Source organism: Fringilla coelebs (genome assembly GCF_963513975.1).
Source record: "Fringilla coelebs genome assembly, chromosome: 3".
In the NCBI taxonomy this organism is placed as follows: Eukaryota; Metazoa; Chordata; class Aves; order Passeriformes; family Fringillidae; genus Fringilla; species Fringilla coelebs.
This window is the reverse complement of record NC_140030.1, coordinates 20,835,881-20,850,769: the sequence shown is the minus strand read 5'-3', so window position 1 is coordinate 20,850,769 and position 14,889 is coordinate 20,835,881. Positions and strand designations below refer to the sequence as shown.

The following is a 14,889-nucleotide window of genomic DNA, read 5'->3' as shown; positions in this document are numbered from 1 at the left end:
CCGTTTAATCTCGAGTGCAGAGGGTGCAGCACTGCCTCTGGTGATATACTTCTACAATAAGCACCACTAATGGCTTTGGGGATCGTGCATTATTGATGCACAAATGTTTGATATTTCCCATCGTGACGGAAAGGAGACAAGTGGTTAAATTGCTTCCTGTTGTGCATGACTGTAGACATTAGCCGCTGTTATTTATAGCTCCTGTAGTATCCCAAAAGGCAGGAGAACCATGTCATACAGCGTTACTCCAAATAAAATCATTCCAGCATAGTAAAACATCTTAAACATGGAGAATATCACTGAAGAACAGAAAGCATGAACAGCTCAGATGTTTTGATAACAAAATGTATGTGTTAGTACTCCCACCCAAGAAGGTAATACAAGAAGATTTAGGAAGGACATGTAAAGCGGTACATTAATAAAGTCAACTGAGAAAAAAAAAGTACATCTGGAAGAAGTTTCCACCCGTACATCAGTGGAAGGGGGATGTCCTTTTATGGAAAATGCACAAATAGAATGAAAGAGATCGCTGATGGTTTTAATCATGAAGATGCTTGCATGCAACATCTCTTTTAAACTGTTATTCTATCCTAGAGAGTTAAATACTAGTCCAAAACATGAGGCAGACTATTCCAAATTAACAAGCATGCCTTAGAGCAGGGAAAGATTGTTCAGGCATCTTATGAAAATAAAAGTTATCTAACCCTGTGGGCATCTTAGACACAGAATCCAATTCCCCATATTTTCCCACTCTTCTAGTAAAAAGGGGTGGGAGGAGTGGGAGGCGGGTGAAGAAGGACAAAATGCAGCAAACAAGAGTTTCATAAAACAGATTTCTTTAAAGAAGTTAGCAATGAGAGTTCTAGTCCTTATTTTTTCTAACCTACATTCTTTTTCCAAGAAAACTTTCATGAAAAAGTCCACTATTCCCACAAACCTGAAAAAATGTTTTGCTCTTCAAAACTTTGAAGAACTTCCACCAAATTGAAGGATTATAATACAAATGACGTGACTCTGGAATAAAAGACTGCTAGTCACTTCCAGTGCTGTTTTGATTGCTTACTCCTCTCAGGACAGGGTGTCTTCAAAGCTGAGGAACAGATATCTTTTTAAGATAGCAATCTACTTACACAATTAAATTGCATTTTAAGAGAAAAAGGAATATAATTAAAATGTTTTTAAAAATGGCAGCAAACAAAATATGTCTATTACTTCTATACTTTGCACAACTGACTTATGTATTTAATGCATACCAGCCAAAAGGTCTGTTCTTGCTTCAGAGGTGCCTCAGTGTGGCTGGAGAAGCAGGATGTTACTGAAGCAAGGAATCCAGATACTTTTGTGCAGGCACCCCTGAGAGCTTTAAAAGGTAAGGGAATAGCTTTTTTGGCCTACAGTCAAATTTCTCTAAGGGTAATGAAATATCAGTGTGCTCTACTGAACCCACGTAAAACCAATTAATTCAAGAGTCCTTTAGCATTATAACTATATTCCTCTGAGATCTATAAGAATTCCCATGTTCCTCACCATTAACTTATAGTTGTTCTAGAAAAACATTTTTCCTTACTCACTGTATGAGTAGAAACGTCTGTATTTTGATTTCTCTGCTCACTTACACACTCTTTACCTCTACCCACACACTGCACTGTGCTGGCCAAGACATACCTTTTGGCAGTGAACTTCAAAACCACGTTCCTCCGCAAGAGAGTGCCCATGTACAGCACTCACACACTCAGAGCCCCTCAGTCCATGTGATTTACATAATGCCTGGGCAACCGCTTCACAAATAGATGTAAGCATGAAAAAATAAAAATCCCAGACTGTGGCATACAGAAATCAGTCATTCTACACACAGCTTTCATTTATCAAGACCTACTCACATTATTAACATGGCCAGTTATCAGAGCTGCCTGCTGTTTCTGCGTCTGAGGATGCACAGTTCTCTCTTCCTCCAGCAGCTAAACTGTACACATGGAAATGCTTTACAAAACATTTCAGAAGTAAAGGTCAAGTAAGCTTTCTTGAAAGGGGTGCTTTTTTCTGGAGAGAATTTCCTTCCTACACACTTTTAGCGACCAGGACTCTTGCGACGTTAGGCAAGGACTGCGAACACGCATGCCCACGTCTGCCGCTAGAATTAAGCCTCACCAAGTCAGAATTTTTTCTTCAGTCCCTGTTTCCCCCACACATCTGAGGGTGAGACTGTTGGCAAAGTGCCATTTTACAGCTAAGGATTTACACTCAGTCCTGAGAGCACAGGGGTTAAGCAACACTTGCCCTTCAGGGGAGTGTATTTTATCAACCTTGAAACATTAAACATCAGTGAAATATTTTGTTCAGTGGTTTGGTTTTAAGACTACATAATTTTGGGTGAAGAAAAACTGTGGCTCCTCATAACAGTAATAAGAGGGGAAAAAAACACCCTGGATGAACTAGTGGTAGTAGGGGACCTGGAACTCCAAAAAGGTCTTTGTACTATGCACATGCAAAGACTGAAGCACCAGCTCTGTGTACTCTTATCATTCTTTTTACACTACAAGCGGAATAGCACAGAGATCTTTTAAGTGGAATAATATGTGTTGATTAGTTTTATAGCTGCCTTGATACTGAAGTCTGAGGTCCTTTTGGTCTTGAGATAATAGACATGACCCCTTTGAGGTATGAGTCTAGCCCAACCTGCCTATATTTTTGCTCTCATGGAGACCAGATTTTAGCAGATCAAGATGAACAATCCTAGGTACATACAGATCCAGTAAGACAAGGCAGTCTTCTGGCTAGTTTGGGATGGAAAGTTTATAGCTCCTTATTCTAGCTAGACATCAAGCAGTACTAAGTCTAAAACGGCCACTGGATATTGTCACACGTCCTTTCATCAGTTTATTCCTTCCCAGTCCAGTTCTTCCTTCTTCATCCTCTTCAGGTGATCTCCAACACCACTACAGAGTCATGGTAACAGGTATTGCTTGTAACAGCTCTGATAATGAGTTTAATTTATTTTTGAATTTGCAGAAGTTGGCACCCTATGCCTATCCAACTAAATGCAAAACAACCTTGACACCAAGCTAGAGAACTTCCGGATTAACTAGAAGATTAAGAAAGTACGTATTCTTCCTTTATTTTCTGCCCTCTAATTTCCATTTCCATGGAAACTGGGCTGGAAAGTACCAGCAGGCAGCCTGCAGCTGAACATCTGAATGAGAATGCTCATGTTTAACTCAGCAAGCAGACAGCAGGTGAAATCTGCAGGAACTGTCTAAAATCTATAACTACATCTTGAAAGCAAAAGGACAACTTCAGTTTCAGCCATGAACTTCTAAAGAGCATGCTATATCACCCCAGTGAATATTCTTATGTGGCAGCAGTTGATAATCTGACTTCCTCTTTGATTAAAGAGGATACGATAGGAAAAAAATTCTTTATCACAATGGCACAAGGCAAAAATTCATCACAATTAATTTAATGCTTTGAAATGTTCAGATGGAATATGCTAGTGAATATGGTAAAGATATTTTTGTAACAGGACTTTGGCTTCTGAACACTATGCTGTAACTCCTTCTGTGAAATCAAACTGGCTGCTTTACAGTTCATACATCCACATTGTCAGCCCAGTCATCTGGATGGCTCTTCGTACAAATATCCATTGCATTTCAACAAATACACACACACATACACATACATTTAAAAATTAACTAGCAGGCAGCAACCCATTTGCTAGTTATAAAGCACATTGGTTTTGAGCAGTAATTCACACTACTTGCATTTTAAAATCTAATAAGGTAACACAGTTGTAGTTAAAGGAAAAAAAAAACCAAAAGCTATGTCAACTTCTTTATCCAATTTAGTAAATTTTAGTGCAGGAATTCTATTTAATACCACCTTGGATTTTTCTCCAGGTCAATATTTGCTCTTCAAGCAACAGAAAGAAAAGCGAACAAGCAAAGGATGAAACATTACTGTCTTGGGCTGCACTTTACCCAATGAAGAGATTGGTGATTATTAAATCCCTGCTTTTGTACATAAAGCAATTACCACTCTCTCAAGAAGATATTACTCATTCTTTGCAGAAAGCAGAACATCGGTTACACTTTTTTCAGGGCAATTTTAGGCAATGCAGTGGACAAAAGAGGATGATTATAATGAAGGATTTAACATCTTGTGCAAGTTCAATATCAGCACACATGAGCTGACCTGAAAATGGGTTATGAAGAAACTTGAGACAGCATCAATCTTTTTTCCTTTTTTTCTAAGAGTGTTGCTCAAAGTTTAAGAGAGCTATTTATCAGAATCAAGTCAGCAAGATAGCTGCAGATGCTCTTTATTGTACCTATGTTCTCCTTCAGGATGAGAGGGGAAATTCAAGATTAAAGCATCAAAGAATGAAACAGCCCAAGAAGCTGCTAGTGACTATTGATTCATTCCTTCCTTTGGGATCTTCAGTGGGAAAAATGAGCCCAAAATTGCAGTCCACCACATCCCAAACTCATGGCTATGATGGAAAAGAATAGTATAGAGACTGTTTGTGCAATTTCCTCACATGACAGAAAACTAATAATTGTGTATCAAGAGCACAACAGAGACAGACAAAACACACAGCTATCAGCATCTCTGCAGTGCAAGAATGTCCATTTAACAGCTGCAGCAATGTCAAAATCACAGTGAGCGCCTTCTGTTAAGGAGTTCTATTATTTACTTTACCAAGTGTATTTGGGCACGCCTTGAGGATAATTTATTGTGCTAAAGCATGATACGGGGAGGCCTGGGATAAACAAAAATCAAATTCCAAATAATTCACTCTTCTGCTCTAAGACTGCTTAAACACAGAATACACGAACGCATAAGCTTTCAGATATATTTCTTCCTTTTATTTGCATGAAATTTTCTACAGCTGAACAACCCACATGTACTGCCTGAAGAGTTCTATTTCAAGCAAGACTGAAAATAAAAATAAATTTCGAAAATACATACATTTAAATAAAAAGCAACATACAGCAGGGTACATTGACTTCTCTGTTTCAAATCAGCAGTCCCACTCCTCAATTTTTTGTTTTATTTAGGAATGCCAAAACATATTGCATTTAATGGCTATCTTCATTTTGAGGGTAGAAACCAAGGGCACTGCTCATACTGCATAGCAGCTCTCTTACCCATTACCACATCCAAGTACCTTACTAAGGGAGGGAGGAAGGACAGCTTTAGCATCTGCCTAAGGATTACAGAAGTAATTCTCCAGTACTGGAAAGGACTTCTGAACTGGCTGAAGACTGCCCAGTAACAGGGGATGGATTATTGCTGGGCAATATTTATGAAGGGAGAATGAGCTGACTGCATGTGTGCACAGAGCAGGGTGGATGCCTATCAAAAGGGGTGGGTTATTTCTCCCAGTTGGAGCTGGAGAGAGGGAGGGTTATAACTCAAGAAAATAAGCCAGCTGCTCCCCACCAGGTCATTAGTACATTCACAGTGTTTCCCCTTATGATCTTGTTACTAACACATGAACAGAGCATGTTCTTCTTCCAATTAACTTTATAACTGCTAATGCATCCCAGTTGTTGCTGTCTGGTTAGGAGATGGAAAGAAACTGAGCAGGGCCATCAATGCAGTTATTACAGTATGGTTATGGCATATAAGATGGAAGTATAGAATAAAGGTCTCTAGTCTGGGATCTTTTGTTTCTTGAGCAATAGAGTATGTGACAAAATTTCTGGATACCAGCTAACACAATAAAAAGCATACATTGTGCCAGTGCATGCTAGATAAACTATTAAGTAATGAAAATATCATTAATAGAAAACCACAAATAAATGAACGCTTAAGAATTGAAACATCATTTTCTGTTAGCAAAGCTTAATGCAAGCAACTACTAGCTGTATTCAATGTTTTATTTAGAGAATTCAATTTTGTAAAGGCTTTACATGTTTGAAAATTAATCATTCTTTAACCTAATCTCATTAAATATATATCTTCTTCCAAAACTGCATTGCTATGGGATAGCTGAATTTGAAAGACTTTATAGGATATATTTTTATAGGTAAGTTATAAAGACTGAGAATAACAGTTCATGGTAGAGGTACTAACACACCATCACCACCAGAAGGAGATCACTGTTCCCATGTAGCTGTCATTCCATGCATAGCTCTCTTCTCCATACAGGATACCCATACTGACAAAGTGTGGTCACTTCGAACTCCTACACAGCGTAGGGACAGTGAGACATCCAATACAGGCAATCAGGGACAAGTTACATCTCAGGCTAATTGCATATATTCCCCAAGAATGCAACTTAGGCTGAAGGGCAGCCAGACAAAAGGATAGTAGCACTGGTCCCATCATTCCCAAGGGCTCATTTCTTTCCCTGGGGTGCAGCTCCAGTGCTGATAGCAGGGAAGAGTCTGGTCATGGGGGCACTATTGAATGAGGAGCCCAGGAATACCAAGCTGCCTTCACTTGAACTGTTGAGCAGCTACAAGAGAAGAAACTGCTACTGCCTCTCTCCCTTTCACTCATCCTACTCCCTACAGCACCTTGTTTTTCCCCAATGGCTTTGTCATATCATTATATGGTTCTTCCCCTCTCCCTTCTCCCATCCCTCCACCTAGTCTATTTCTCCTTATTCTTCTTTATTTATTAGGAACAACACCCAAGCCTGCACATTGCTTAGTTCCTCCAAATGTCAACAGCTGGACACAGACTTACAGCTCACAATCAGGTAATTTTTCTGTGCTCATTTACTGAGAGTGAAACTGGACAAGATTATGTATGATGCGTACATTTGAATGCAAATAGCACATTCCACATTTATACAAATTTACTGCATTTCTTGTTTTTAGTTTGGACTAGTTGATTTTTACCTAAAGTCTGACAAGACAAAAGTTCATTTATCTCTATCAGATGCAATTAATAAAACTGTAATTCAGTCATTATTTTAATCCAGAAAGGAGGTGAAAAATCCCCCATGTCCTGTCTGAACTCTCCTTCTCTCTGCCAAGTGTTTAAACACTGTAAATAGGGGAAGTGGAGGAAAATGGAACACAGATTTAATTTGCTTTGCACCTGCTGGCAACTCCCCACTTTATAGTAGGTAAGCATAAAAAAAAATACTGCAGCAGTGACACAGAGGCAATAGAACTTACAGATATTTCCCCAGATAAGTGTGCTTGAGTTGTACAGCAGCTGTAACATACCAAAGCCTGATAGATTTTTCCTCTTCAAAAAGCTTAGCTCAAAATTTTCAAAACCACTTTTATATTAGCAAGCTCCTCCTTTCTTTCTTATGCCAAATGAAGGCACTATTGCAGATGACTGAGAATTTAGATAAATTGTTTTCTTGATATTGGTTGTAAAGACATATTATACCCTCTCCAGATAAATGGTCAGTCTTACCACCCAGCTCCAGGCCATGACTTCATGGAACTGTGGCTCTGATATCTACATGATACACTTCTATATAAGTTAAGAAGATTTTGGTTGTCAATGGAATCTGGATCAAGTTCCTATATTTCAAATAAAAGGAAAAAAAAATAATTGGCACAGGAAATCACCAAAGGAGGACATAGACTGGGCTGAGGTCATTACACCAAGCCCAGTTTTCAGGAGCTCTTGAAATTGTTATGAAGGCCAAAGTCTGTCTGTAATTTGTTTGCTAATTATAAACTTCCCAATTCTTGCTGGAATGGGTGTGTTACGAGATATCTTACTAGAGTACACCCATCACCTTCACAGACTAAAAAGGAAATCAGATTTTAAATTTCGTTAGAACATTGGCAGGTAACCAAAAATCACACTATAGTTCAACACAGTTGTCAAGTTCTCTCTGTAATTACCTTTAGTGCAAACTGTGTCTGAAATACATGTAATAGCAAGCCAAGGAGCAAACTGGTTTATTTTAATGGTACCTACTGGGGGTAAGGGGCATGCAGATTTAAGAGAGCTTAAGATTTAAGCCAGCAATCACATATATTCTATTAAGAACATACAGGGGGAAAAAAGCTATATTATTCTCCCTACTTCTCTAAAATTAATCTGTCAAACCATATCCAGAGTTGCATATGCAGTCGCTTTCACTCAATTTATAGTATTTTTGAAGGGTTTTTAAAACTTATTTTAAAAGAAATTGTTTTTTCCTGTAATAAAAGAATGTAAAACAAAGTCATGGCTTTCTTCTTTTCCAATATCATTTTCATCAATTTATTTGTTCTCTCACAAGCACATTAAGTTTCTTCTGCACAACAACTAGGTATTGTTAGTGATACTGCTTCTGACTACTCTTTTAGGCTACTCCTCTACTCTAAAAAATAAGCACAGGGCAAGAATTTACCTGCAATCAGAGCTACATGCAATTCAATGCTTAGTACTTTTGTGAATCAGCAGGAACAGACTGCAGACTCCAGTATTAAACCCCTTTTCTAGACAAAGTAGTAACTTTATAATTAAAAGCGTATTAATGCTTCAGAAGCTCATACAAATAACTTTATAAGCGAGACCTGAGAGCAACCTCTGCAATGGTGCCACCTCCAGCATGTTAACAGAATACATAAAATCTTCACATCAAAGCAGGTGATTTAAACAAAACACCCAAGTTAACACTCCCCCTAAGATAATTTCAATGACTATAAACAGCAAACAAGGCCTCTCTATATAATCCAATTTGTGTTTGTATTTCTCCAAATTATATTACAATATTAACTCATTAAGAAAAAAGTTTACCTGTGTTCCTGTCAGGTAAAATACAGCAATGCTTCTGCAGTATGCCAGGCAGAACCTGTGGCAATAAAGAAACAGGTGTTAGTGGATATATATATTTTAATATCATAAGAAGAAAAGTCAGAGATTGCTGGAATGATGCATTTGCATCCTACAATCCTGCTAATCAAGCTTTGTGCTCTCAAACTGAATCCAAATCAACTATCATATGATTTCAAGGCAAATCCTGCTCATCAGGAACTGCAAACAGAAGAATCTTACAAAATTAGCTGCTTACTACCTGCCTGTAAAGTTAGTTTCACATTCTTCCATTGATTAAAATATCAAAAGTTGATTCAAAGAACCTAAGACCATAATCAAACATGTCCAGCTTAGAAAGACAGTATGTTATCAGTCAGTGATGCTGCTGTCCCTGATTTCACACACATAGCCCTGGGGTTATGGCATCCAGCTTGTTGTAAACCCCTCAGGTCCAAATTTCAAAGCACAGCATTTTGCTCTCCACACAGCCAGTTCCAGTGAACAACATAAAACTGCAGAACCCTGAGCAGGAAACTCAAGGGAATGGGGACAGAGAAGATCCACATTTTGTAGATCACCACGTGCACCATGCTGCAATGCTTCTGGCAGGCAGTGAGAAATGCTGAGGAAGCTGATCACCACCACAGGTCAGAACCAGGCAACAAGTGCCACAGACTCTCAAGGCATTCACAGAATACCAATCCACCTTATTGAGAAGCCCATTGCTTTTTATACCCTAGCTCACTACAGGTGGGGCTGGTCGGTCCTTTAGTTAAAACACCATCACCATTGGCTAATTAAGAAACCATCCTTTGGTAAACAAATCTCCATAACACATTCCACATGTTCACAACACCAGGTGCAGCAAGATAAGAATTATTTCTAATTTTTTTTCTCTGATTGCCTCACAGCCCTTCCCAGAAGGATGCCTGGGAAAGTTGTCTGTTGCTCTCTGTGACCAGAGAGCTGCTACCACACACCACTGGCCCTTTCCCACAGTCAGGACCTCATCTTTCTTCACAGATTTACATATTAAATTCACCAATTTTGGTGCAGACAATCAGCTTTGGTATTCCTACTAGCAACAACACGTACTTAAAGCACCCAATACTTACTTTTAATCTGACTTTCAAATCTAGAATTTGCACGCTGGACAATAACATGAGCACCAGTAAAATTGTAGCTTAAAGTTTAATGGCTTTTAAAAATCATGCTCTAAGACAGCTTCTTCAAATTTACCCTTGAAGATCAACAAGAACCCTTTAAAGTCTGAAATGTAAAAGAATCAAACCAGTTAGTTTCTACAGACAGCAGGCCAGCACCACCACAGCCAGGAAATCCTGGGCTTCCAACCTCTAAGAAGACCCCAAGCACCACCACGGCTGGCATTAAGTTCTGAAAATCCAGGAAGTAAAATATTTCAGGGAATAGAGACATTTCTATTTTTCCCAAAGACTGCTTGCTGTTTGGCCAGGATTAGCAGCCAGGGGTGAGAGTGCTGAGAGCCAGAGCTGCAGAGCCCTGGGCAGGGCTGCACATCCCCATCCCTCCCTGCGGGACTTCTCCAGCGCTCGCTTTCAGAGCACCCAGGAGGACCAACACCTCAGCTGGTGTGGCCTCCAGCAAAGCAATTCAAAGTCTTAAGAACCTTGCTGCATCATTCTTCCTCCCAAATGCATACCTGCAGAGGCAGGGCCATTGCAAAACACTGCTCTCATTGCCATGATTACTTCACAAGTCAGGCTGTGGCCAGAAAGCCTCCCTGAGTAAAAAGCAATGGGTACAATTGCCAGGGATGAGAACAGTCTCCCCATCCAACCCATCTGAATTTCACAGAAGGCACAGCATTTAAATGTAAGCTGTTACAAAAGTAATTCACCTGGTTTGGCATTATTCTAAAGCTAAGCTTGTGGATAAAAGGTAAAAAAAATCAGCTTGCTTTACCCTGCTTCATAGGCAGCCAGCAGCTTGTATTTTGGGAAGAATTAATAGCACAAATAACAATTTTCTGAAAACCACACTCACCATTCTACAGTGTTTCTTACATTTTAGAATTTTTAAAACCCCCAATAATCCTTGGAAGTACAATGTTATATGTACAAACTATAGAATTTTCCTTATGGCCATAGATAGAAATAACAGCAATCTTACAGGCATTGAAAGCATAAAAATTAGAAGCAGAGAACAAAGAAATCCTAAAATGAGCTGAGACAGTCTTTCAAAGCAGTGTAACACAAAGACTGAATTTTAAAAACATACTGTCTTACTCAGACATAAAGTAACATTTAGTTCCTCAGGAATCTGTCACATTTTCTTCCTCACATTCACGAACCATGAAGAAGCACTATGAATTTATTATGAGCTCCCAATTAATCAAATTAAGGCTGAAATTAAAAGTAGAGACCAAAAAAAATCAGGGCTGTAGTTGCAAGACAACTTCAATGGGAGAAAAAAAAAGCTCTAGAAAATAGTTTACCCTTCCTGGTAGACTGGATATAGATAAAAGAACAGACATGTGAAAAAACCACAAAAAACATTTATTTGTCCCTTTCCTGCACTCTCTTTAAGTGCTAAGTAGGCAAACAGCATGGCAAAGTCTTAAACAATGCTTCCTGCTCCCCAGCCCTTTAACATGTTTACCCTGCACAAAGCCACTTTCTGGCTGGTAGGAGTTTGATATCAACCTCCCACTTACTTATCTATAGTATACAGATTTTTACACTGTACCCATCTCCATGGTATCCAAGAGCCTTTTCACACTGCTCTCCTCCCACTTTCTCCCCACTTTGTTTCTCTCCTCCCTAGGGAAACTGACAGGAGAATTCCTCAGCAAAACTGTCACCTTTCCCTCTACAAGCCTCTCCTTTCCTCTGCTGCTTTCCTTTCATTCATTTGCATGCTGTAATACCCAGTTTATTGCTTAAAATGCCTGAAATACCTGATCAGTCTCAGAGATTTTTCTCTAATTTTACAGAAGATCCTTAGATTAATTTTTTTTTTCCTTTTGGTTGTTTGAAATTACCCACATGGGCAATTTGAGGGAGAAACTTTACCCAAAGCAGACTGGATTGGTTTCTGCCGTAGAAATCAAAATATGTGAGCAACCAGAGGGATTTACTTGGGGGAGGGTGTGGTAGGGAGACAAAAGAGAAACAGGTTTCAATGATATTAACTGATGATTTAACCTTCAGTTGCTTTATAAGCTCTCAGCTGGGAGTTAAGGCATTGCAATACTAAATTAAAAATGGACTCATGGATGCAGAAACAGAATAAATAATACAGCAGGTGGTATGTCCTTCACATCAAGGTGCTTCCCTAGCAGTAGGTAAATTAACTTTGGTCAATGGTATACAGCTAGACACTCATATGTAGAAGGAACATAGTCTTTGCTTATGATGCCAAGATGAAAGCACCCTCAAATTCAGTGAAAAATACTAATTCTTGTGGTTGGATATTGGTTCGGGTGTGTTTACATTTGTTTTCATTATAGGTTGCTGTGCTTAGAGATATATAAATATATAGCTGTCATAATCAATTTTAACCTGTAGCTATACATAATACAGGTATTCAGAAAGGTCCTCAGAGCAGCACAGGGTAGCTACAGAGCTGGTTTAAGTTTAATATAGATCATTATATTTTTATAATTATATTTTTATAAGCTTGCTTGGAAACTTTCCTTCAATTTCTTTAAAATAAGACAGATAAGTCCTTTGAGTATTCAGTACACAACTTTTTTTTTTTAGAGTGATATAACAAGAACTAGGATTTATTCCTAAAAACAATTGAAGTTTGGAAAGTATGAACTTCAAACCCACCAAAAAAAATCCCCACTTTACAGAGAAGCAGAAATGTGAAGCAAAATAATTCTCGTGTGCAAAAAGGCCTCTGTGAAATGGATATCTACTCACTTAAAAGGATCTGCTGCACAAAGATGATCAGGCCTCTCTTTGGTACTGAATGATAAAATGTTTTGCTTTCTATTCCACTTATAATTGGACTGCTAAAATAGCCATAGAAAAATGAGCTATATACTATTTTTCCTTCTCCATTTACATTTTTTTCTGCTAAAAATTGAGTCAACTGAAAATGAATGTTTCACAGGTCCAAATTTGCAGAACACTCAACTCAGGATTTCAAATGCTTGATAAGTGAAATTTAAGGCAGAACTTAACAAGGATTTATACTGTGATTTGTAAATTGCCAGAAGGAAAGAAGCCCAACTTGAATTTCAGGTCCAAGATGAGACAATATTTTTCTGCTTTTTACATCCTAGAACTGCAATGAACTCAAAGACTAGAAACTCAGAACAAACCCTTTTAGGCATGCCAGCCACACAGGTCCTGTTTGTGGCCCTTGTGGTCATGTTCAGCCCTTTCCAAGGACTGACTCTGGGAGAGCTCCCTATGCTCCAAACCTCCCTCCCCATAAAACTATTATGATTAGCATGTCAGGCATTGATTGCAAGAATAACATTACAAAATAAAATGTGTCAAAAACATACTGGGAAAATCCACATCAATTTATAAAATTTCAGAGAAAAGAGATTCCCGAATTTGAGATTTACTTGCACACTGATGGTTGTAAAGAAATGGTCCATGGGCAGAGTCAGCCACCAAGCATGCCCTGCACCTTCCATGGAAGCAGTAGTACTGGAGATAATTCAGGTCACGTATTTGGGTGTGATCCAGTGAGTTCCTATCTATTTTGTCTTTCAAACCTTGTGTCACTTCTTTGGAAAAGAGAGACACCTAGACACTGCTACCTGAACTGGTCTGTGCTAAGCACTGCTGCCTTCCTACCATCCACACAAGCCTCATGGAATCAGTTTTGTCTGTTTTCATTCTAAGGATCATATAAATTTTATCTCTGTATTTGTCTTTTTCCTTATATTTGTCTCAGGGCTTTTGTTTTAGGAAAAATTTCTTTGTCAGCTACTCCAGAGAGGTTTTGGAATAATGTTTGTAATAGATCTTAAAACCACTGGAAATTCTGTGCTCATGCTTCCCTGAATGTCTTTTGTTGCTTTCTGTCATTAAAGGGGTATATTGTATTTTTGTTTTAATTTGTATTATTGTTTTCATCTATTTTTGGCTTCATACCTGAGGATTTTAGATGTCTTTGTCCCATTAGCACTGTTGAAGGAGAAGGAACCTCTCTGGAAGTCATTCACTAGTGCTTCTTAAGCAGAAAAGAAACATTTGGAACTTATCTGTCAGCTCTATAAAGGTATCTGACTTAAGACGGGGTGTTACAAGTAGGCAAGGTTTCCTGTTCACAAGCTGTTGGGTGATACAAACCACCATAAATCAAAGGCTTATCATTACAGCACAACCATAATTCTTTCAGAGCAGACAGGCTCATGCAGGATAAGGGGAAATTGTTTTAACTAAGAGTGGAGGCATCTAGATTAGATAGTAGGAAGAAATTCTTTACTCAGAGGGTAATGAGGCACTGGAACAGGGTGCCCAGAGAAGTTGTGGATGCTCTTTCCCTGAAAGTGTGCAAGATAAGGTTGAATAGGACTTTGACCACCACCCTACTCTAGTGGAAGGTGTCCCTGCCTATGGCAGGGGGGTTGGAACAAGATGATCTTTAAGATCCCTTCTAACCCAAGTTTTCTATAATTCTATGACGATTCCATGCAACCAGGTGGTGAAGTGCTGTATCAAGCCTGCTTGCCTTCAGATTTCTAGCAATATGCAGTTGGTTCAACCTACCAAAGCCAAAACTTCATAGCACTCCCACAAGCATAATTATATTTGGTTAAGCTTTCTAAGGAGTATCTAGGGAGTGCATCAACAAATACTAGTTATCATTTCCGTTCCTGTAAGAACTCAGATAACTTTATTACTAGTCTGCCTCTTCTGTGTCTCAGTTGAAGCTGACATTGATACAGCCTACACCAGCATCAGCAACTTCCAAGTTACTCCTAAAATCAGCCCTTGAAATATCCAGCTCTGGCAGAAGAGAGCATCAGGACCAGTGGCACCTGCCTTCCCAAGGCTTCCTCCAAAACCATATGTGTTCCCTGTCAGAACAACACAGACCCCACTTGCAATGGCAAAGTGGGCCCAAGTAGAACATATTAAGATTTGTTTTTTTTTTTTCTCTGTCTTGTACTGCTGGAAGTAGTAGAGATTTTTGCAAGACCTTTCAATCATTGCCTGT

The 14,889-nt window shown here is 38.9% G+C and overlaps 1 protein-coding gene across 1 annotated transcript in view; it reads right to left on the bottom strand.

Annotated features, from left to right (window-relative positions):
* Nucleotides 1-14,889, bottom strand: part of DLGAP2 (DLG associated protein 2) — a gene marked incomplete at its 3' end in the record, with an annotated part of 444,743 nt that overhangs the window by 356,457 nt on the left and 73,397 nt on the right. Inside the window, exon 2 of the mRNA XM_084202322.1 lies at nucleotides 8,704-8,758. Within this exon, the coding sequence (XP_084058448.1) occupies nucleotides 8,704-8,758 (55 nt within the window). The remainder of the gene's footprint in view (nucleotides 1-8,703; nucleotides 8,759-14,889) is intronic.